This window comes from Neophocaena asiaeorientalis, unplaced genomic scaffold (genome assembly GCF_003031525.2).
Source record: "Neophocaena asiaeorientalis asiaeorientalis breed wild unplaced genomic scaffold, Neophocaena_asiaeorientalis_V1.1 scaffold649, whole genome shotgun sequence".
Lineage (NCBI taxonomy): Eukaryota > Metazoa > Chordata > Mammalia > Artiodactyla > Phocoenidae > Neophocaena > Neophocaena asiaeorientalis.
Genome location: NW_020173202.1, coordinates 855,214 through 876,997, shown reverse-complemented (window position 1 = coordinate 876,997; position 21,784 = coordinate 855,214). Strand labels below are relative to the sequence as shown.

At 49.5% G+C, this 21,784-nt stretch overlaps 1 protein-coding gene across 7 annotated transcripts in view; it reads left to right on the top strand.

Moving 5' to 3' along the window:
- Positions 1 to 21,784, top strand: part of RPS6KA2 (ribosomal protein S6 kinase A2) — a 334,274-nt gene that overhangs the window by 156,100 nt on the left and 156,390 nt on the right. The window contains exons 3-4 of one of the 7 annotated variants that reach the window (XM_024744936.1): positions 9,085 to 9,182; positions 17,251 to 17,955. The exons of 3 other annotated variants lie outside the window; for them this stretch is intronic. Coding sequence is in view for 1 of the 4 variants with exons in the window: in XM_024744932.1 (XP_024600700.1) it covers positions 18,850 to 18,948 (99 nt within the window). In the remaining 3 variants the exon portion in view is untranslated. Of the gene's footprint in view, positions 1 to 9,084; positions 9,183 to 17,250; positions 17,956 to 18,665; positions 18,949 to 21,784 lie in introns of those variants that run through there. 3 more of the 7 variants (XM_024744935.1, XM_024744937.1, XM_024744932.1) reach the window with 3 other exon arrangements.

Sequence of the window (21,784 nt, the reverse complement as noted above, 5' to 3'; positions counted from 1 at the left end):
GGGGGGGGGGATGGCATACCACGTGTGCTCGGTGTGGTTGATGGCAGGGAGAATTTAAATACGGCGCTTGCCTGTTTAATTAAAGAGAGCGTCTCTTAGTCTACACTGACCAAGACAGGGGGCTTGAAAACCCCGGAGCAGCTCCCAGGGACCAGCAGTCCTTCCAGGCCGCTGGACATGCTCTGACCCCAACGAGGTGCTTGGAGCAGCATCGGATGATGTCACCTTCTGCCACGGGGGCGGGCTGTTTATCAAGGACGTAAAGCAGCTCCTTAGGAGCAAAAAAGAGGAAATAATTTGGTTCAGTCAAGAAATGGTGACTGGGTTCATGGTCACATCACCCGAAAGCCATCTCCGTGTGTCTTTGGCTAAGCACTTTGAACCATGCTTTGAGTAAACCCAGTTGGTGTGAATTTCCCAAGAAAAGTTAGTTTAGCTATGTAAACTGTTCGAAGTTGGGAAGAGAATCGGAATGTAAAATGCACATAATAATAAGTTTCTGTCAAGACTTTTTTTTAAAATAGCAAAGAGAGATGAGAGGGTGTAATACCCCAAAATGGCCTTCGCCACGTGTAATTTTCAGGTTTTTCCTCTTTCCGAGGCAATCTGCAGCGCTAGCCCTCCGGCTTCTACTCTCTGTGTAGTGAAAATGTTCAAAGGGCAGTATTCTCCTATAGCCTCTGTTTTAACCTTCTCTACCATTCTTAAATTCTTTTAGCATCAGTGGTTTTGAAAACCCAAGAGCAGAAATAGACGAAGGTCTAGTGAAAGCGTAGCAGTAATGAGAACACGCTTTCAAAAGGCCGCCTGCCCCCAAGACCTGTGCACTGCCAGCATTTGGGGCAGAACAGAGAGGGACTGGTCTGGCTCACTGTGACGTGGGCACCTGAGATAATACAGAGCAGCAGCTCACATGGGGATTCCTCGGGAGAGAGCACTTTGCAAATGGGCCCAGGGAAAAAGCTCTCAGGATGCGTTCAAATGAATATTCAGCTGACAGTGTGCTGTATCCATGCTTCGATTTTTTTTTTCTTTTTTTTTTTTTTTGCGGTACGCGGGCCTCTCACTGCTGTGGCCTCTCCCGCTGCAGAGCACAGGCTCCGGACGCGCAGGCTCAGCGGCCATGGCTCACGGGCCCAGCCGCTCCACGGCACGTGGGATCCTCCCGGACCGGGGCACGAACCCGCGTCCCCTGCATCGGCAGGTGGACTCTCAACCACTGCGCCACCAGGGAAGCCCTTTTTTTTTTTTTAAAGATTTATTTACTATTTATGTATTTTATTTACTTTTGGCTGCGTCGGGTCCGAGTTGCGGCATGCGGGATCTTCATTGAGGCATGCGTGATCTTTCATTGTGGCTTGTGGGCTTCTCTCTAGTTGTGGCGTGCAGGTTTTCACTTCTCTACTTGAGGCACGCAGGCTCCAGGGCACGTGGGCTCTGTAGTTTGCAGCACACGGGCTCTCTAGTTGAGGCGCGCGAGCTCAGTAGTCCTGGTGCCTGGGCTTAGTTGCCCCGCGGCATGTGGGATCTTAGTTCCCTGACCAGGGATCGAACCCGCGTCCCCTGCATTGTAAGGTGGATTCTTTACCACTGGACCACCAGGGAAGTCCCTGTATCCACGCCTCTTAAGCATACACACATCACTACCTGAACGTCACGTGTCATCCCATTCATACTACTTAAGAATCCTGCGTAAGGGTTGGTGGCGTCTCTCTGGCTTCTAAGCTTAGTAACTGGTGGCATCTTTGATCGCTGCCACCAGGATTTCAAAGTGACAGCGTAAAGTGCTTCAAGGACATTTTTTCTCCCTTCCTTGAGATAAAAGCAGTCATACTTTTCCTTGGGTTTCCTTTGTCATCCTGTGAAGGATTGTTTCCTATTGATAAGATGCTCTTGCTATGCAAGGAAATAGCCTAGTGGGTATCACAAATCCTTTGCAAGGTTGAGAAATACACCAGAAGTGAATCAACTGCACATCTCTGGTTTTACTCCTTGTAACGGCCTGTTGTTCAGGTGCACTTACATAATGCTGTGTAATCTGGTTAAAAAAAAAAATCTTTGAATCGCTGCCCACATGATACAACACTTCTCTGTACTTGCTGAGCTGCACACATGGTTGCAGATGGTCGATTACAAGAAGATATGTTCTGCTTTTCACCAAAAAAAATTATAATATTAAGATGTAACCATGAGATAGAGTAGAGAAAGGACCACAGTGAAGTTGAAAGCTCTGGGTTCCAACCGAAAATGTGCTCGTGAGCAAAGCACTGGTGTTTCCTCGTGGGCAGGTGTCCCCAGCTCTCAGAGGAGGTGCTGGGTGAGGCTCTGTAATGGGGTCCCCTCGGGTACAGGTCCTGCAGACAGGGGACCTTTGCACGGAGCCGTCCATGGGACATAGTTTTAGATGCCGGAAACAAACAAATGGCCTGCCCAGGGGCTAGACCCAAGCCGACCTCAGCATCCGCAGCTTCCGCACCTTCTCAAACCCGAGAAGCTGCCCAACGCGGATGAGTCTTGCAGTCCTGTCCGAGGTCCCGGGGGGAACCTTTCTACAGATGGCTCTGAGGGTCGACACCACTTAGAATTTCAGCTGAGACATCAGGGAGAGAGAATGAGAAGGAGGGAAAGAGAGAGAGCGGGAACTGGGGAGTTTGAAGCCAACAAATTCAATTCTTCCCACCCATGGAACGTCGCCCTTGCTTACATGCCTGAATCAGCTCACCTTTATGCCCAGCATTACAGGAATATTGATGCTTTAGGGCTTTGCGTCTGAGGCAAGCTGTAGTGCATACAGGACACGGGCGTGAAAAAAGGTCATCGTTTCTTGACGCTAAAGTGATGATAGTGGAAAGAGGACGATAAAAAGGGACCCCCACTCCCTCTGCCTCTGGGTGGCAGGAGATTCTCCTCTCTTGTCAGCCTCTCCTAGTGCCTGCTGCAATTCGGATGTCGTATTGTTGCAGTGTCTGTGAGTAAGAATGCAGTGATGAAGGACTTCCCGCGAGGACCCCAGAATAGAAAGCCCAGGAGGGCTAGTCTCACTCCCACAGAGGGAGAAAGGGAATCTGGCTCGGCAGCTTGGGGTGTAAGGAAATGGTAATTCCCAGCAAAACAAATGAGCGTGATGCTTAGGGAGTCTTCCTCCTGAATATAAATCTCTGCTTTTAAGGGACAAGAGCCCATCATGTCACCCCGACTAACAGTTCAGCCTTCAGGCCTTTGTTCTTTTAAGGGCAACAACGACTTTTTTTTTTTTTTTTGCCGTACGCGGGCCTCTCACCGCTATGGCCTCTCCCGTTGCGGGGCCCAGGCTCCGGACGCGCAGGCTCAGCGGCCATGGCTCACGGGTCCAGCCGCTCCGCGGCATGTGGGATCCTCCCGGACCGGGGCACGAACCCGCGTCCCCTGCATCGGCAGGTGGACTCTCAACCACTGCGCCACCAGGGAAGCCCAACAACGACTTTGTAAATCAGAATCGTTTAAAGAAAGACCACCATCTTTCTACCCTCACGGTGACCACTACCTGTCAACTTAGGTCTGACACACGATTCCAGATTCTGTGCTAGGAGCCCGTTGTTGTGAAAGGTGGCAGGAAGACAAGGCTCCAGACAGCCCTGTGCTTCCGGTAGCACCAATCATGGGAGACATCACCGTGGTCCCCGCTTCACCTGCACACAAGCCCGCATGCCTGACGAGGTGCAGGGGATCCTCCGGCATCAGCCCACCCAAGTGTCTGCAGTCCAGTCCCAAACCCTAATCTCTCACTGAACACCTGCTACATGCAAGATGCTGTCCTCAAAGTGGAGGCCGCATGGAGTCACGTAGATCCCTGCCCGCAGGGAGCGTTTGATTTAACAGGAAGGACCACACAAGAGTGAATACAGGCAGGCCTCGGAGACACTGCGGGTTCGGGTCCAGACACCGCAATAAAGCAAATATCACAATAAAGCCAGTGACATGAATTTTTTGGTTTCCTGGTGCTTATAAAAGTCTCTTTATCCTACACTGTAGTCTATTAAGTGTGCAGTACCGCTATGTCTAAAAAAATAAGGATGTACAACTTTTAATTAAAAAATACTGCATTGGGCTTCCCTGGTGGCGCAGTGGTTGAGAATCTGCCTGCCAGTGCAGGGGACACGGGTTCGAGCCCCGGTCTGGGAAGATCCCACATGCCGCGGAGCAACTAGGCCCGTAAGCAACAACTACTGAGCCTGCGCGTCTGGAGCCTGTGCTCCGCAACAAGAGAGGCCGCGATAGCGAGAGGCCCGCGCACTGCGATGAAGAGTGGCCCCCGCTTGCCACAGCTAGAGAAAGCCCTTGCACAGAAGCGAAGACCCAACACAGCAAAAATAAATAAATTAAAAAAAATTACTGTATTGCTAACTTATCGAAAAATGCAAACGGATCACTCACAGCAGGGGAGGTTGAGGGCTGAGCAGTGTAGAGGCACAAGTCTGTTAGTGACGTGTGAACTGGACTGAAGTTGAGGAAGGAGGTCGGCGAGGAGAGCCTAGACCCGGGGGCAGAGGCGGTCGACGGGAAAGTGAACCTTTGAGACGCCGCACAGGTGAATTCCACGGGGCCTTGCAATTGATGGAACGCCTAAGGGGTAGCGCGAGGAAGGAGTCAACGCGCGCTAGTGCCGGGCACCCTCGTTCTGAGTCTGAGAGCTGAGTGAGCAGGGGACGGGTGATGCCGTTCTGAAGGTAAGGGCCTTGGAGGAGACGCAGGTGTGGGAATAAATCTTACAAATACAGATCGGAGCGTCCAGATGGAGCCATCCAGCAGGCAGTTATAAATATGAGATCGGAGCCATCGAGAGCTGTCGGAGCTGGAAGTATAGGGTCAGAAATTAGCTGTGTAAAGATGATAGATGAAAATGCTCAAATGGTGAGCCCCTGAGTGAGGATCATTGGTTCACAAATACCTGAATTCTTTTATTCATTCAGTCAAGGAACATCTGTTAAATGTCCCTCTGGTACCAGTTGCCTTCTTGGCAGCTGGGACACAGCTTCCACTCTCTTGGCTGTTTGTCCAGTCACAGATACAAAGGCGAATGAGCTATCGTGGTGGTTGTAAAGTGTGTGATGCGTGTGTGTATATCACAGCGTAGGCGCACAGGCATGAAAATCAGGGGTGGGGCTGTGTGTGTGTGGGGATGTCTGTATCAGTGTGTGCACGCCTGTGTGCGTGTGTAGGAAAGTTTCCCAAAAGAGGTGGTTCTAAATGAATTCTTGAAGGATCAGAGGAAATTGGACAAACGAAGATTCTATTTTTTGAGAAATAACAGAAACACTCTGTCTGGGTGATTTCAAGTAAGTCAGAACCACCGTAGTGAAGAGTTCCTATTGTTGACAAGCAAGGAAAGAGGTTGAAGAGGTACGTGGGCACCTTGTGGGTTCATCTAAGGGACTTGACCTTTTTCCTTAAAAGTATGGGAAATCATAGAAGTCATAGATAAAGGGGGGCTTGACCAGACTTTTAAAACATATCCGAATGGCTTGTGGAATGACCCCCAAACTCAGAAGCCCTCACCGCATACCTGAGAGGTTCCTAGGGCCACGGGAGGCAGGTGGCTTCCCACACGCCCTCCACAGCCGTTTCCTGCCCTGAGCGCGGAGGCTGGCATGCTGTGGGCACAGCGGTGCAAGTGTGTAATACCTCGACCAGCAGAGGTCAGTCCACACAGCCGGGCTGTGGACAGAAGGGAAAGCAGCTCAGACAAGGGAAGACTGAACACGGGAAGCATGGATGCCCATTCTGAGCGGGGCTGGGTCACCCCACAATCAGTACATTCCCAGAGGCTGTAGGAGAAACAAAACAAAATAAATCTGCTACCAAAAGAAGAGCTGTAGTATTCAAAGAACAAAATTAAGCCGTGGAATTGACTGTCAGCGGCACTGACATGGAAAGGATAAGTCCTAGGAGAGGAGGAAACCCCAAGTAGCGTGGGTCTACTCTTTTTTCCAGAGGCTGTGTCTGTGCAGAGGGAGCCCCCCGCCGGGGTGGCCTGTCCTGGGGCTCAGCCTCTATCCTGGACACGTCCTCCTGGCTCACCCGGCCCTCCCTGAAGGCGGGATCATCTTCTGGGATGCAGTGTCGGGGACCCTAATTCTTTCTACAGGGGGGCTTCTTGAACCAGCACTTCTCAAAGAAGTGACCCCCAAGGCCCCCGCCCTACCCCCGGCTCTCATGATGCCCTCCCCTTGCCAAGGCGTTGGCAGGGCTGTGCTCTCTGAAGGTGCTGGAGAATCTGTCTCCAGCTTCTGGTGCTGGCGAGTCTTGGCACGTAGACGCATCGCTCCAATCCCTGTCTCCATGGTTGCATGGTATTGCATGGTATTCTCTCTGTGATGTGTGTCTTACAAGGGCACCAGACATTAGATTTAGGGCCAACCTTCATCCAATTGTGACATCTTCACTTGATTGCATTTGCAAAGACCCTATTTCCAAATAAGGTCTCACTCACAGCTTTGTGGGTTGGGACTTCAAACTATGTTTTGGGGGACACCAACCACACCCCCAGTCACGTTAATGCTACATGAAAACGACAAATTCCCAGGTTTTTCACATTTTTAGACCGTCGTTTAAAATATTTCCAAGCTAAAATGCTTTTGCAATATGCTTTCATGTTTGCAACTTCAGTCTAATCCTTCTTGAGAAGGTTGGGAGATGTAGCTGAGGCAGTTGCTCCTGGCAGAGGGTGTCAGGATTGGAGTCTCTGACTTCCTGGAGTCACCAGACTCCGCAGCCAGTTGTCCCGGGAAGGAAGCACAGTCACAAGAATAACCGGAAGCAGTGACGTCACGGGCTGGAGAAGCAGACACAGGAGATGGGGCACGTTGGCTCAGAAATGTGGGTTGTACACAGCGTCGAACTTCAGGATGTACCATTGTGAGTCTAACATCTGTTCCCTGCAAAAGAATTCTCTTTTTTTTTGGAAACTATATGTCATATGTCCTTAGCATACGGCTGATCTGGCCCTCAGTTATGGGAGGTGATGTGCTAATTACTGGCTGAAAGACAGGAAGAGGGAGGGAGAGAAGAAGAGGGTGGGCATCTGATCTTTGCAAGTCAGTCCTCATTCTGCCCTCCGTCCTGCGTCACAAAGCACATTGTGTTGGAAGCACTGGTGGCGCTCGGCCTGGCAGTCCACTGCCTGGTGCGCTCACACGTCCACTCAGCAGATCTTTGCTTTGCATGTTCAGGTATCATGACAGGCAGTGTGGTTAGTGGTTTGCAAAACAGACACGATTCCTGCCCCCGTAGAGTCTACAGTCCGTTGGGAACAAGAATTAACCGAATCGTCACACGTGTACACCTGAGTATATTCCAGTCTAAATAGCTGCTGTCGCCTTAAGAGCATCTCAGGTGGGGACTGGCTGATTCTGGGGGTTCTTGGAAAGCATCTCTGAAGGACTGGTGTTGGAGGCGAGAGCTAGAGGTGGAGTCTAACCTCGTGAGTGCGAGTGGGAGCACAGCATGGTCCAGCTGGGGGTAACTGGATGTGCAGTGGCCCCGAGAGAATGAGGAGGGGGCATATCTGAGAGCTGAGAGCAGGTCAGTGTAGCTGGAGCCCGGGAGCAGGAGGAGAGTGCGGAGAGATGAGTCGGAAGGGCTGAGGTCAGTTCAGTTCTTACATCAGGCTGTTTCCATAGATTTGGGTGTGACTGGCCGCCCTGCTTGGGTTTGTAGGGAAAGAAAGGCAGCCCAAGGCACTGATCTGGAAATAAGTTTGAGATTTGTGTCAAAGCATTATGGCTGGGCTTCCCTGGTGGCCCTGTCGATGCAGGGGACACGGGTTCGAGCCCTGGTCTGGGAAGATCCCACATGCCGCGGAGCAACTGGGCCCGTGAGCCATGGCCGCTGAGCCTGCGCGTCTGGAGCCTGTGCTCCACAATGGGAGAGGCCGCGATAGTGAGAGCCCTGCGCACCGCGATGAAGAGTGGTGCCCGCTTGCCGTAACTAGAGAAAGCCCTCGCGCAGAAACGAAGACCCAACGCAGCCATAAATAAATAAACAAACAAAATTAGCATTCTACAATTGCAACACAGTGGCAATTATTAAAAACAAAAAATGATAGACTGGACTCCATCAAACTTTAAAAAAAAAAAACATTATGGCTGTTTCTTAAAGCCCCTGATAGAGGGAATCCTACTAAAATTGTACTTAAAAATTTCCCAATCGTATGGGGTTATTAATAATGACATAAAAGTGATCCTTGTGGTGTGGTAAGAAAAATCAATCTGCATGGCAACGATTACTCGTGAGATTGTGTTTTAGATGGTTTAGATAGCTGTGCCTAGATTAAAACATGGTCAACTTTTGGTGACTATTTCATATGAACTGGGAAAGAATGCACAGTCTAAAGTGGTTGGATATATATACATATTCTTTATGTCAACTTTCTTAAATGTATTGTTAATTATTCAAATATTTACTGATTTTTGTTCCTCTGCTTGATTTATCATTTATTGCGAGATGTGTTGGATATTTCCCCAAACGATAATGGATTTGTCAATTTCTCCTCTTGATTCTGTCAATTTTTGATTAATATATTTTGAAACTTTATTATCTGGGGCATACGGGTTTGGAAATATTGTTATCTTCCTGGTGAATTTAAACTTCATCAATATGTAGTGAGTCTTTTATATCTTCAGATGCTTGTTGTGTAATTCGTATTGCATTTATATTGTTTCATCAGCTCTCCTCTCATTAGTATTTGCACGATATATCTTTTCCATTCTTTTATTTCAGATCTTCTGTGTCTCTTATTTTAGAAGTGTCTCTATAACTAAATTCATTTTAAACCAGTTTGGCACTGTTTGTCTTTGAACTGGAGAGTTTAGCCCACTCACACTGATTGTAATTTTTGATGTATTTTTATTTGTTCCTATGCTGTTAGTTTGTGTAAGGTCTAGGATCTGACTTTGCCTTACTTTCAAACTAACAAATTAGCACGTTCCTGTTTTATGGGTGTCGCAAGAAGACATAAGCTTCCAGGATCAGAGAGAAGGGGCCTTACCAGTCTAGTGACATGAGTACCATATTTGCATTGGTTTCCTTTGCCCCCCACCACTCAAGGTGCAGTGAAGGGGAAGCAGATGGATGCTATGTGCACAGTGAACCTGCATCCCAGTCGAGGAACACTGAGCTTGGCGACCTCGTGTTTATAGTAAGGGGTAAGCAAGCCTGTTCTTTGTCCTGGAGGAAAATGTTACCTCATCCTGCAAAGCTGCTCGCTGCAAACACAAGCCTGAGAAATGGGTTACGAATGCTCTGTGTGCAATATGTCCCTCACACACTCGGCATGAATGGATGACGAATGCGGAGACGCGCTTGCCCCGGGTGGTCGCCACTCCCAACAGCTTGTGTTTTCCACTTATCCTCCTTTTTCTGAATTTCTTTTTTCCCTTCTTCCTTGTCTACTTCTGGAATATTTTCTTGCTCTATACTTTTGTCTCTATTAATTTAAGAATTCCAGTCAGCTCTCCCATATCTGCAAATTCAGCATCTATGGATTCAACCAACCTTGGATCCACCGATGGTACGACAGCATTTTATATAAGGGATTGAGCATCTGCAGATTTTGGTGTCCGAGGGGGTCTTGGAACCAGTTCCCCATGGATACCAATGGACAGCTGTACACAGTGAATTTCTACTTTTTCATTGGTTGCTCTAGAAATTTTAGCATGTATATTTAACTTAGTCTAAAAGTAATCTGCATCTTTATTGACTTCCAGAAAAAATACAAGGACGTTAGAAGATTGTAACTCTGCTCACCCTCCTTATGCATATGCTGTTTTTTCAATCAAGGTTTCATTTCTAACTTGATTTTTATTTCTTCTTATGCAGTCCATGAGCGTTTAGCTCTCCCCATATGTTTTCATTGGTAGTGAACTTTCTCAGCTTCTTGATCTGGAAGTGTCTTTCTGGTTTGCATTCTGTCCATTTTCAGCAGATCTAACTTTTCCTTTATCAGCTCTTCCTTGGCCTTTGTCTAAAGTGCTGTTTAATCTACCTGTTTTTAAATTTACATCATTACGATTTTATTTATTTATTTATTTATTACTATTATTATCTTTTGCGGTACGCGGGCCTCTTACTGCTGTGGCCTCTCCCGTTGCGGAGCACAGGCTCCGGACGCGCAGGCTCAGCGGCCATGGCTCACGGGCCCAGCCGCTCCGCGGCACGTGGGATCCTCCCGGACCGGGGCACGAACCCGTGTCCCCTGCATCAACAGGTAGACTCTCAACCACTGCGCCACCAGGGAAGCCCACGATTTTATTTTTAAAGTTCTACTTTTGTTTACAAATCTGCTGGACCATTTTATAACCTCTAATTTCCTTGTAATGTCTTCAGGCCCCCTTTTTGGTCTTTAAACATATTAAGCAAATGTATTTTATATTATTTATACGAAAGTTTCAGCCTCTGCAGTCTTCACACATCTGATTCTGCAACTTGCTGTTTCTACTCACTGTTTGCTCCCGGTGGCTTACCTACTTGTGTATTTAGCAATTCATGATCGTGAGCCCATATTCCTGATAATTTTCTCTGTGGTTAAACTTTGAGACCCCTCCAGAGTACTGACATTTGCTTCCATGTGGTCCTTGGGCTGCTATAAGCTGGGATGTTTAAAAAGTTGGGCTTCCCTGGTGGCGAAGTGGTTGGGAGTCCTCCTGCCGATGCAGGGGACACGGGTTCGTGCCCCGGTCCGGGAAGATCCCACGTGCTGCGGAGCGGCTGGGCCCGTGAGCCATGGTCGCTGAGCCTGCGCGTCCGGAGCCTGTGCTCCGCAACGGGAGAGGCCACAGCAGTGAGAGGCCCGCGTACCGCAAAAAAGAAAATGGAAAAAAAAAAGTAAATATGTGGCTTGGAGTTTTTCAGGGTGTGAATTTTGGCCTCCACTAGCATGAAGAGGAGTCACAGAAACATCAAAGGAGAATCTCTGTCTCTTTCCAGTGCTCACACCTGCATAAGCAGCTCTCCTCCTGCAGGGAGAGAATTTCCCAGCCTACCTTAGGCTCTGCCCCACCAGGGTCCTGACTTTCAGGGTGGGTCTGACCTGCCCTCCTACCCTGCGCATGGGCCCCAGGCTTTCTCCAGTTCTCCCCCAACCCGCCCATTCCCCAGAGCCTGATAAGACCTGGGTCTCGATCACGGGGATTGACACTGGCTACAGGACAAATGTTGCTCAGAATGCTGCTTACCTTTGGAGAACATCTTCTCATGCTCATCCTTTGTCGAAGTTTGTTTTCCCCCACTTACTATTGGCTCCTCCACGCTTTAAAAAAAAGAGAGAGGATTTTCCCTTTGTTTTACGTATCTCAGGAAATCTGCCTCTACATACGTAACCCGCCGTATTGCCAAGAATGCCCTCACCCTGCCCCAGCCTGATCCTGTGGCCTTCCCATGAGGGTGATGAGGGATGGACCGCAGGACACCACACACCATGGAGCCTAAACCCCTATGGTTTTGTTTTTAGTGTCCCTGAGTATTTTTTAATGTGCTTATCTAGTTCCCATCCCTAAAATAAATATCTAGTGCCTGAAAGGCTGTAGATGTCTATGAAATATTTTTTAAAAGATGAACATTTCCTGCTAAAAAAAAATTCTGGCAAGGATTTCACATTCTCCTTTGTACCCAATTCCAGGTCTTGAGAGACTTTTCTATTATAAGAGGTCTTTTTTTTTTTTTTTCTTTTTAAGTTGCAAAAATCCTTCCTGCTATAGTTGTAACCTGTTTCCTCTTTCCGGCTAACTCCCTTCCTTTTAAAGTTCCTCTCTCATTTATGTATAGGCCCAGGTTGGCAAGAAAAAGCCCTTATGTCTCTATTCACAGGTCAGTTTCCTCACATACTGTTATTCCAGATTCTCCGTTCAGTCGTGAGCCTTCTACTGACCGTCTTTGTCATGAAGGTTCCCTGCACATTTGTGGGATGAGGAGTGTGTTTGTCTCCACAGCAAAGGGCCGCCAGCACAAAGCCCCACCAACAGGGTGGCTTCAAACAACAGAACTGTATCGTCTCATCGTTCTGAAGGCCACAAGTCCAAGATCAAGGCATCAGGGGGCCGCTGGTCCTCTGAAGGCCACAAGTCCAAGATCAAGGCATCGGGGGGCCGCTGGTCCTCTGAAGGCCACAAGTCCAAGATCAAGGCATCGGGGGGCCGCTGGTCCTCTGAAACCTGTAGGGAATCTTTCCTGCCTCTCCTAGCTTCTGGCCACGGCTGCGTCTCTCCCTTCTCTGCCTCCGTGCACGTGGCCTCCTCCACTGTCCGCCTTCATGTGGCCTTCGTACGAGGACACCAGTCTCACTGGATTAAGCCCGCCCCACTCCAGCATGACCTCATCTTACTGTGTCTGCAATGACCCTATTTTCAAATAAGGCCACATTCTGAGGTCCTGGGGGTCAGGGTTCTAACGTGCTTTTAGAGGGGACACAACCCAACCTGTAACAACATGTAAACAATAGTGAAGCTCAAACCCGGAAGTCCTACGGATGCTGTCGCCTCCCGCTGACAGACTGTGGGGTTTTGCCCCTCCGCCCTTTAAAACACTGATAATTAGAAAAGACCAAGTGAGAGCACCGGCATTAATGTTTTCAAGTGTCCTGCCGCGGCACGGACGCATAGTCAGACGCCTCACCTTGGCGTCCCTCTGCTGCATCCCGAGGAAACTAGGTTTTCACAAGGAAGCCTAGGCTTTCTGCTCCCAGAGGCACTCGCGCTGCCTGTCCCCAAGGCCATAATGGAGCCGCTGGCGGCTGCCACCCGGACTTCTGTCTGTGAGATGCTCTGATGGCAGACCCTTGGCCCCAGGGGCATTTCCTGGGCAAGTGCAGCTGTCTAGGGAAATGAGGACCCCAGCCTGTCACCCCTCGGTTGCCACCCCTTCTAGTGCTTTCTTTTGGTGCCCAGCCACTATTGCCTTGATACACTGTGAATCTGTGAGGTCCTGGATATGCAGACCTTGTCTGAATTCTTCTCTCGTGTCAGTTTAGACGGTTGGTTCACCTCCCTGGGCCTCAGTTTCTCCACCCACCTCATAAGATGGGGTTCACTGTGTCTGTTTCATGGAGTTCCCAGTGTGTCACGGAGATGGAATAATAATGTAGGCCCAGATCTTCATAACCAACAAATCCCTGATAACAGTCACCACAGAATCCCTTTAAGCCAGCACGCACGGAGTGCTTGCTCTAGACAGTGGCCATCCCGAGTGCTTCCAGGTGGGTAAGAGACACGCAGAAGCCAGGAGTCGTAACCCAGCGTAGTAAGTAAAACAAGGACCCCAGGGGAGGACTCCCTAGCACAGCCTGCGGGTGCGGGGATTCCATTAGGCTTCCCAGCAACAATAGTGAGTCTTGAAGGAGGTGGGAAAGTGAGTGGGAAGGACGTCCAGGCAGTGGCCACAGCGCAGTGGAGGCTGGACGTTCCTGTTGACACAGGTGTCCGTGCAGCGGGCCCAGGAGGGGAGGGCGCCGTGATGGAGGAGAACACGGCCTCCTGGCTCTGAGGTCGCACTTCATTCCTGCAGACGCTGGAGCTATGGCGTGCTGTTTGCTTCTAAACAGATTGCTTTGGTAGTGGGATTGCAGACGGGTTGCCGGGGCGGGGCGGGGGTGGGGGCAGCATTGAGCCAGGAGTTACTATATTCCTGCACCAATGGTTACTGATGCGGGCTGGAAGGAAGGGAGACAGGAACGCTACTTAGAAAGTGTGACAAGTCTGGGTCGTTACACATACGGAATGAAGGAGTGACAGAGTGGCTATTTCTCATCTTCTGGTTCAGGCGGTGGGGTGACTGGCCGTGCCCTGCACAGGACAATAGAGTTTAAAGGAGAGAGCGTTCAGGTTAAAATTCTAGAAAAGGGGGATCTACTCCTTTCCCAGGCGTGTCATTGGTTTTTCTGTGTGAAACTCCAGATTTTTAACAAGTAGCATCTTTGTTGAGCACTTTACAATTTACAGAGCACTTCCTCATACTGGTTTACTGTGTGGAGTTGCCAGTTTTGTAGGTGACAACCTTGAGAGGAAAGTAGACAGGTTTCTCCCCTCCCCCCTCCCCTCCCCCGCTCCCCCTTCATCACACAGTGTGGGCTTTCTGGACCTCAGCGCTGACGCGTTTCGGATGGGATCGTTCTTGGTGGGCATGTCCTGTGCACTGTGGAGATTCGTCAGCATCCCTGGCCTCTGCCCACTAGATGCCAGCAGCATCCTTCCTGTCACCCCCAGTTGTGACAACCCAAAACGTCTCCAGACATTGCCAAATGTCCCCTTGACAAAGTCACCCCCAGTTCTAAAGGCTCGGAGGATTTTGGCAAAGGTGAAGTCATAATCGGAACAGTGGGTAGAAATTTAATTCAAGATGTTTCACTTTCTGACGTACGTTCCACGATGCGATGCTTCTTACCACGGTACGTTTTTAGATATCGCTCCCCGAGCCACAGCTATATCGTATTTGCTCTTTAACAAAGAGGACATTTACGTTCAGCTACATCTGTTCCGTGTCCAGGACTACATCGTTTCATTTCCAGAAGTATTTTATTCATTTTTACGGTCTCTTCTTCGTGCATCACATTTTCATTTCTTCCTTTTATTTCCTTAAAACATGTTAGATTTGATAATTTTCCATTCGACGTCTGCTAAGTCCAGCAGCTGAAGTCCACTCGTCTGATTCTGTAGTCGGTTGTCTTGCTGGCTTTGCTGATACCCCGTGTCCTCGTGAACTGTGCGTTCAGTGGCTGTGAGCTTGTGCTCCTGGTAACTGTGTGCGAGGAGTTCTTTGAATCCTAGGTTTAATGTGGATTTCTCTAGAGAGCATTTTTCTGTGTGTTTCTGCTGGGCACCTGGGCTCAGAACCAGCTGAGACCTCTTTAAGTTCTCAACTTGCGTTTTCGTTGTTGTTTTTGGTTACATGGAAAGTGAGTTAGGTCCACAGGCCTGTGTCAGGGCTGGCTGTGCTCTTTCCCTTCCCTGCCACCCCACCCTGCGTGGCTGGGCGTCTGACCTCTGTGGCCCTTGAGGGTTAAATTTGAATCTCCAGGTTGCAACCCTGGACGGCATTCTCGACTCCGCACTGACCACTTCCACCATAACTGGTTTGTTGCACAAACCTGGCTTGTGCTTGGATCATCACACACCTTCCACTCTTTGTCGGAAGAGTGGACAGTGAAAGGACGCTGGCGATTTCGACGGCTTTCCTTCCCTTTCTTGAACAAGAGACAACTGCATTCACTTTAGGTTTTAAACTTGATCGGGAAGTTAGTGTTTCCAGTCCTAGGACTGATCAAACTCAGACATTCTCTTTGCCCAGCTTGAATTTCCATCACCCTGGAAGCCTGCAGCATCCTTTTCAGGGTCAGAGCGGGAGGAGAGGAGAGATGAAGACGTACTTAGACTGCTCCTGGCCCAGCTGACCCCTTCTCTCATGGTCAGCTGTCTCGTCTTCTTCCGAGGTTATTGTGGCTGGAGACCCTCCCCCCGTGCCCTCCCTCCCCAGCTGCAGCCCACTTACAGGACAGCGCCTTTCATTTGGGGGGTTACTTAGAATTCTTCCCTCAGCCTTGGGCCTGGTGCCGGGCAGGGCCTCATGGACCTCCAAACGTGCCCGTCTCCTGCACGGCCACGTCTCATCTGTCGGAGACATTGGTATATCCTTTTCCCCACAGGCCCTGGGAACGCAGGCCACTCCGTGAGCAGTCCCTCCTGGTGCCTCCCCGGGGCCATGGCCGCCCTGCTCCCTCCTTTAGAAGCCAGGCCCCAGCACATCACAGCTGTCATGGTGGGGCTTGAAATAAAGGAGGGGGCATCCCCCCAACCCCGGAAAGTCCTTTGGGTGGAGGGAAGGGAAGGTGGAATGGCACAGATTTTGCCAGTCACCTTGCTGACAAAAGCCTCCCTCCCCTTCCTGCCCAGGGCGTCCTGTGTTCTCAGAGAAGGGGCAGCTCCAGGGCTTTGGAAGGCTGTCGGTTATCATCCTTGGAATTCTGAAATCATTAACCTCTTGTGTATCGGGGACTTGGTTGGAACTTTACTTTCCGTTCATCAATCATGAAATTCTGTTTGTTCCAAGTTCTCAATAATCCTGTTCTTCCGCGGCTGGGGACCGCGTCCCCTCTGTCTGTCCAGGACCCACGTCCTTGTCCGCGGAGCTCACCCCAAATGCCGCCTCCTCGGCTTCTCCAGTTAGGATTCGCTCCTCGTTTATCTCTGTTCTTGTAGCATTTTCTTACATGTTTCTTTCACATTATGTAAAACCTGCATCCGATTTGTCTGTTCACTTTCCTTCTCTAACACACGGCTGTGAACTTCTGGAGGTCAGGAGCCGTGTCATAATCACGTCCGTTTCCCCTGGGCCAAGCACTGGGCCAGGTGCTCAGAGGAGCTTCATAATCGTGTGTTCAGCTGAATTGGATGCACGCCAGCCAGGCTGGTCCTCTCTTGGAAGCAGCATTAGCCGTGGAGTTCAGTCCCAGACCGATCGTGCTTCAGTCAGGGAGAAACTCAAGATGATCAGGTGTCTGCTGAGCTTCTGGTCTTCTCTCCAAGCTTCCCCACCCCATCATCTGGGCACCAGCCCAGCCTTTATTAAGCTCACTTTTTCTTTCCCAAAATTTGCTAGGGATCATTTGGACCCAAGTTAAAGTGGGCCCTGATACCTACCCCAGATTTGGTGGTCTGGAGGGTTTGGTGGTAAATGATTGCCAGAGACTTTGATATACCTCTGCTTTACTGGCAGAAGGGCAAACAGACTTGTTCTAGCAGTGAAATGAATTTCTCAGTTGAAATATGGAAGCTGCTTTTTCTTTTCTTTTGAGATGTCCAAGTTCAGTAGAGCCATTTTGTAGCACTCAGCTGTGAGGGATCGTGGATGTCCCATAAGACCCTGCCTTCCCAGTCCTGTTACACCAGGTCAAAATGCTCTTTAAAAAAAAAAAAAAAAAAAATTTATTTACTTATTTGGCTGCACCAGGTCTTCGTTGCAGCATATGGGCTCTTAGTTGCGGCATGCGGGATCTAGTTCCCTGAACAGGGATCAAACCCAGGCCCCCTGCATTGGGAGTGTGGAGTCTTAACCACTGGACCACCAGGGAAGTCTCAAAATGCTCTTGTTGGTAAAACGCAAGCCTGCCCCAAGGCTATTGCTCTGAGCAGGGTGCCCCTGAGCTAGCATCATTGACAAACCATACTCCTGTCTCTGACTAGTTGTACCATCTACTCACAGCCGGCTTCTTCCTCATTCTTGGAGCAGGTGACCAGCCCGATGTCTGATGTCCGTCAGCTGCTGTCTTTTCCAGAGAAGCAACGTGGCACAGCCCTGGCGTGTCTTTGTTTGCTTAGAGCTGGGATACCTGAGTGGTGGTGGCGGGAGACCCAGGGTGGTAAGAAGCTCATTCCCGGCGTAGGGATAATGGCCCTCCAGCAGAAGAATCCTTGCGGGAAGCAGGAACCGGTTTGGGGCATATTTTCATCTTGGGGATGCACAGCGGGAACACAGAACATGCAAGTGTGCCGAAGCTCATCAAGCAAGGAAGTGGCAGTGCCAGCATCGTGATGCCAAACTGTGCTTTTACCACCACTGAACCCCGGGGAGACTATCTGACCTCACCTCTTGACCCAGATGCAGCACGAACTGACCAGTTCTTATCTGGGAGCATCCGCTGCCTTTACACACTTCAGCAAAGATAGCCTGACACAAGTATTAATGCGACCTTTGATTAAGCCAAGGGATGATGTGACATGTAGATTTTTCACAATCTGCCTAGCAACGCGGTGCTTGGCACACAGCAGCAGGTGCGAGAATGCTTCTGGACTTTTCAGGGGCTGGTGGCAGTATGCTAATGAGATTGTTTGGCCCTGTTTTAAACATAAAAATACGTGGACAGTGCACGAGAGGAAAACAAAAGGCTGCACCGAGTCCTAAGCTCACAAATCTGGAACTGCCTACAGCCCTCTGGTGAGCATTTCTAGGAAAAAAAGAAAAACAAAGGGTGTTCCCCTTTAAGGCAAATCCCCTGCAGCCCTGCAGCTGGTTTCTGAGAGCCCTGACTCGGGACACTCTGTGTTTAGGCCCTGATAATCATCCGTTTGGATAATTTTCTATACATGGAGTCGGAGGTCATGGAGAACGGATGTGTCTTTGTTCTCCAAACACTGCCCTGGGAGGCTTCCCCAGCTGGCTGCCGGCGTCCCGGGCTGCGTGGGGATCCTTTCATCACCCGGGCAAGGACTGGCGGACCCCCAGGCCGGGAGCCCGGGCCGCGGGGACGGGCTCAAGAAGAGGGCCGCAGGGGCCAAGGGGCGAGGAGAGGTGCAGAGCGCACATGTGCAGGCTCATGGTGCACCCCTCCACCCTTTTGTTCCAGGTTCTAGAAGTGTTTGCTAATCAGCAATTAAAGTTTTGTACGGCACAGAAGAGCATGATTCCAAAGTCTGTATATGGGTGCTTTAAGGAAAGAAAACATGACACCCCAAGCTAGAAAAAAGCCCAACAGGCCAAGGAAGTAGAACAGAGAGCAAGCGACAGGCGCAGCTGAGCTGCCTCACCGCCCGCCCCGCGCGGCGCGGCAGTCCTCCTCGGGCTCATCAGGCATGCGCCTCCGAGGGCGCTGATTGGCGGAGGGGTGGTGGGCGGGGCAGAGCTAGGAGGAGGAGGGAGCGCTGGGCCCCCGGCCGCCGTGGCCGGCTCGGCCTGCCCTTTGTGCCCGCAGCCCGCGCCCCGTGCCGATGGCCGCTGCGCCGGGCTTCCCGACCGCTCGCGCCCGCAGACGGACCTAACCCCGCGCGCCTGGGATGCGCCGGGGATGCGCGTCCTCCGGCCCTGCGGCTCCTCGCGGCTGGGCGCCGGGCGATGGAGCTGAGCATGAAGAAGTTCACCGTGCGCAGGTTCTTCTCCGTGTACCTGCGCAAGAAGTCGCGCTCCAAGAGCTCCAGTCTTAGCCGACTCGAGGTAAATGCCCTAGCCTCTGAGCGCGCAGGTACCCAGGTCCCCGCCGCGCCCTGGAGGATGCTGCGGGTCTTGGGGCCATCCATCCCGAGCCCTTTCCTATTGTCACATGCACGGTCACCCTGAGATCCATGTCAGGGAGTTAAAGTTGAAAGCTGGTCCGGTTTTCCTAAAACCGAACGTTATTGTTGGGACTTACTGATAACTGGACCGGTCCTCGGGTCCTCAACAGGGACTAAACTTTGCCCCCATTGAATTTCTAACTAATTTTGTTACACGCTCTGCGCAGGGTTTGGGGTAGTCACCCTGGGTGCCCACAGGGGTGCTCCGGGTGGGGAGGGCTTTTCAGCCCGTGTCGTTCGCTGTGGCACCTCAGAAGTCCCAAGTACAGAACCTGCCTAGCCCCACCCTAGGCTGGTGTTGATCGGGTTTATTTTGCCTTTTGACCCAGAGCCACACAAATACTACCATGTAGTGTAGATTGTTCGTGTATTTGAAATCAGTGTAGAATTGACAAAAAGGGATTTTTTCTTTTTTTAAAAAAGGCAGCAACACAATTTACTTGGACCAGTCTGAAACGGTGCTCAGTAGTATAGTGCCCGAGGCAGTATCTCTGCAGCTCAGGGTTTGATGTAGATTCGTCCCGAAAGCCAGAGGACCCTGAAAATAGTGTCCTTTCCTCGGGTCCTGCATCATGTCATGTTCAGGTTTCCAAGTCATCTGTGGACGGCTCTCTAATGTGTTTTGTATTTCAACAATCACATCTTATTCTCTTCATCCCAGTGTCCAGAGTACATGGTTGAATCTATAGATGACCTAACTGTGAAGCATGTTTAAGTAAAAAAAAAGAAAAAGACATTGTGGGGTTTGGGGGGAGGGGTGGGAGGTGATGACACAGCCTAGAGATTTCTTTTGACATTGCTCTCGCCTGTGCCACAAGGCTGGCACCTATGGAGGTTTTGATGTGTTCTTTTCTAACGAAGTCATATCAATTGGAACAATGTCACATTTTTCATCTTGAGTTTCTTTGTCCTGGCTGCCATGATATTAGATACAGGCATGGGTTCTGCAACAATTAAGAGGGCTTTAGGGAAAGCTCAGGAATAGACATGAAAGCAACAGGGAATTACTTGTTTTAAAAGTTTCTGTTATGATATCACTAAATCAGAATTTTAAGAACTAGGTTAGGTTTCTGAGGGTAAAACATATCTTTCAAACAAATACAACTATTCATTAAATTGTGGAGGAGGGCTTGCTTTAAACCTCAGGCTGACAGAGATGAAGCATAAGTTCATTGAGATAAGTCATTTTCCTGGGTCTCAGGCACTCAAAAAACGAAAGTGGACAAGAATAGAAACTCAGGAGAGTATTCACCTCTGTACCTAGTATGTCTTTATTCTTGGGAATGCCAAGTTTATTATTCAGCGCCTGTCTCCTTCCATTTATTGTCCTTGTCAAGGCGAGGCAGTAAAGTCCCGGAGTCGTTTAAGAAGAGGGGCATAAACACTGGCAAAGCCGTGGGGTCAGGAGTCCTCTCGGCACGATATACTCACCTCTGGTGTTCTGGTTCGGCAAGGAGAGCCGGGTTGTGGAAGTGCCTCAAAAAAATATATAATAGGAACCAAGTGTTGCTTAGAAACGATGTTGCTTCAATGTGAAAATAAAATTTCTGTATACAAAATAAAACTATAAATAAACCATCAACTATGCAGAAGGTCAAGCCGACGAGGAAGAAATGTAGTCTGTCAGCATGTGGTCAGTGAGCACTTTGTCTGACCCAGGTGCTTGTGGGGGCTGGACAGAAGGTCTGATAAAGATGCCCAGCACTGATAACAGTGCTCTGTTCTTTGCAGATGCTCTCAGCAGCTGCTTGCAGTTGATACTTGTGAAAATCCAGGTAGACATGTGTTACTCTCCTCGTTCTACTGCTAGGGAGGAAAAACCCTGAGAACAAAACCTGAGAATCATGCTGAAAACCGAACAGCTAATTCACTCTGCAAGTGTTTACTGAGAACCTCCTATGTGTGCAGCTCTTTTCTGGGCATTGTAGGTCCAAAAAATATAAGACGGAGCAGCCCTGGCCTCATGGTGCCTCCACCTAGTGGGGGATCGAATCAGTGACTGACTGACCAGTGCTTCAGTCCAGTAAATTCCATGTTCCTGCCCGGCTACCTTCCATCATTTCCCAAAGAAGCCTGTCTATTCGTTTGTATAGTCAGAGCAGATTATAGACCAAGAGGCACTCACCAAAAATTGTGAAAATTAGGAGGCAGGTTTGTCAATAATTTGAGGTTGAGAAGTAGGACATATAAAGTACTTAACAGGGATATGTATGTAGTCCTCTGTTTGGACTAATGAAAAAGATAACTCGTTTTGTAAAAAGAATCGTGGTTATTTTTAAACTCTTTGTGTGAAATTTATATTTTAAAATATACACAGAGACTTTGAAAATTTTTGTTTACTTTCAAAATCTAGTGACATTAACAGGAAAGTAACAGTACGTACTTTAAGGTTGAAACAGTATCATCTTTGTCAAAAAGGCTTTTAGGGAGAGGCTTAGTGTTTCACACTTGCTTTTAAATTTGACTTGACTCTCTGATCTAGAACTCAGCATTTGGTCAACTCAAACCATCAGAGAAGCCAGGTTGTTTGATCAGATTTGGAATCGGTTTATGAATTACAGCTTAGATGTTTTTACAGTGTACCAGCATTGCAGCAGCTGAGACGGCTAGATCTTGGACTCTGACAAGGATGATTTTGGGGGTTTCTAAAGGCAACTTGGATGTCTTGCACAGATTTCTTTGTGCATGGCCTAGAATGGTTTCAGGGCTCAGCGTCT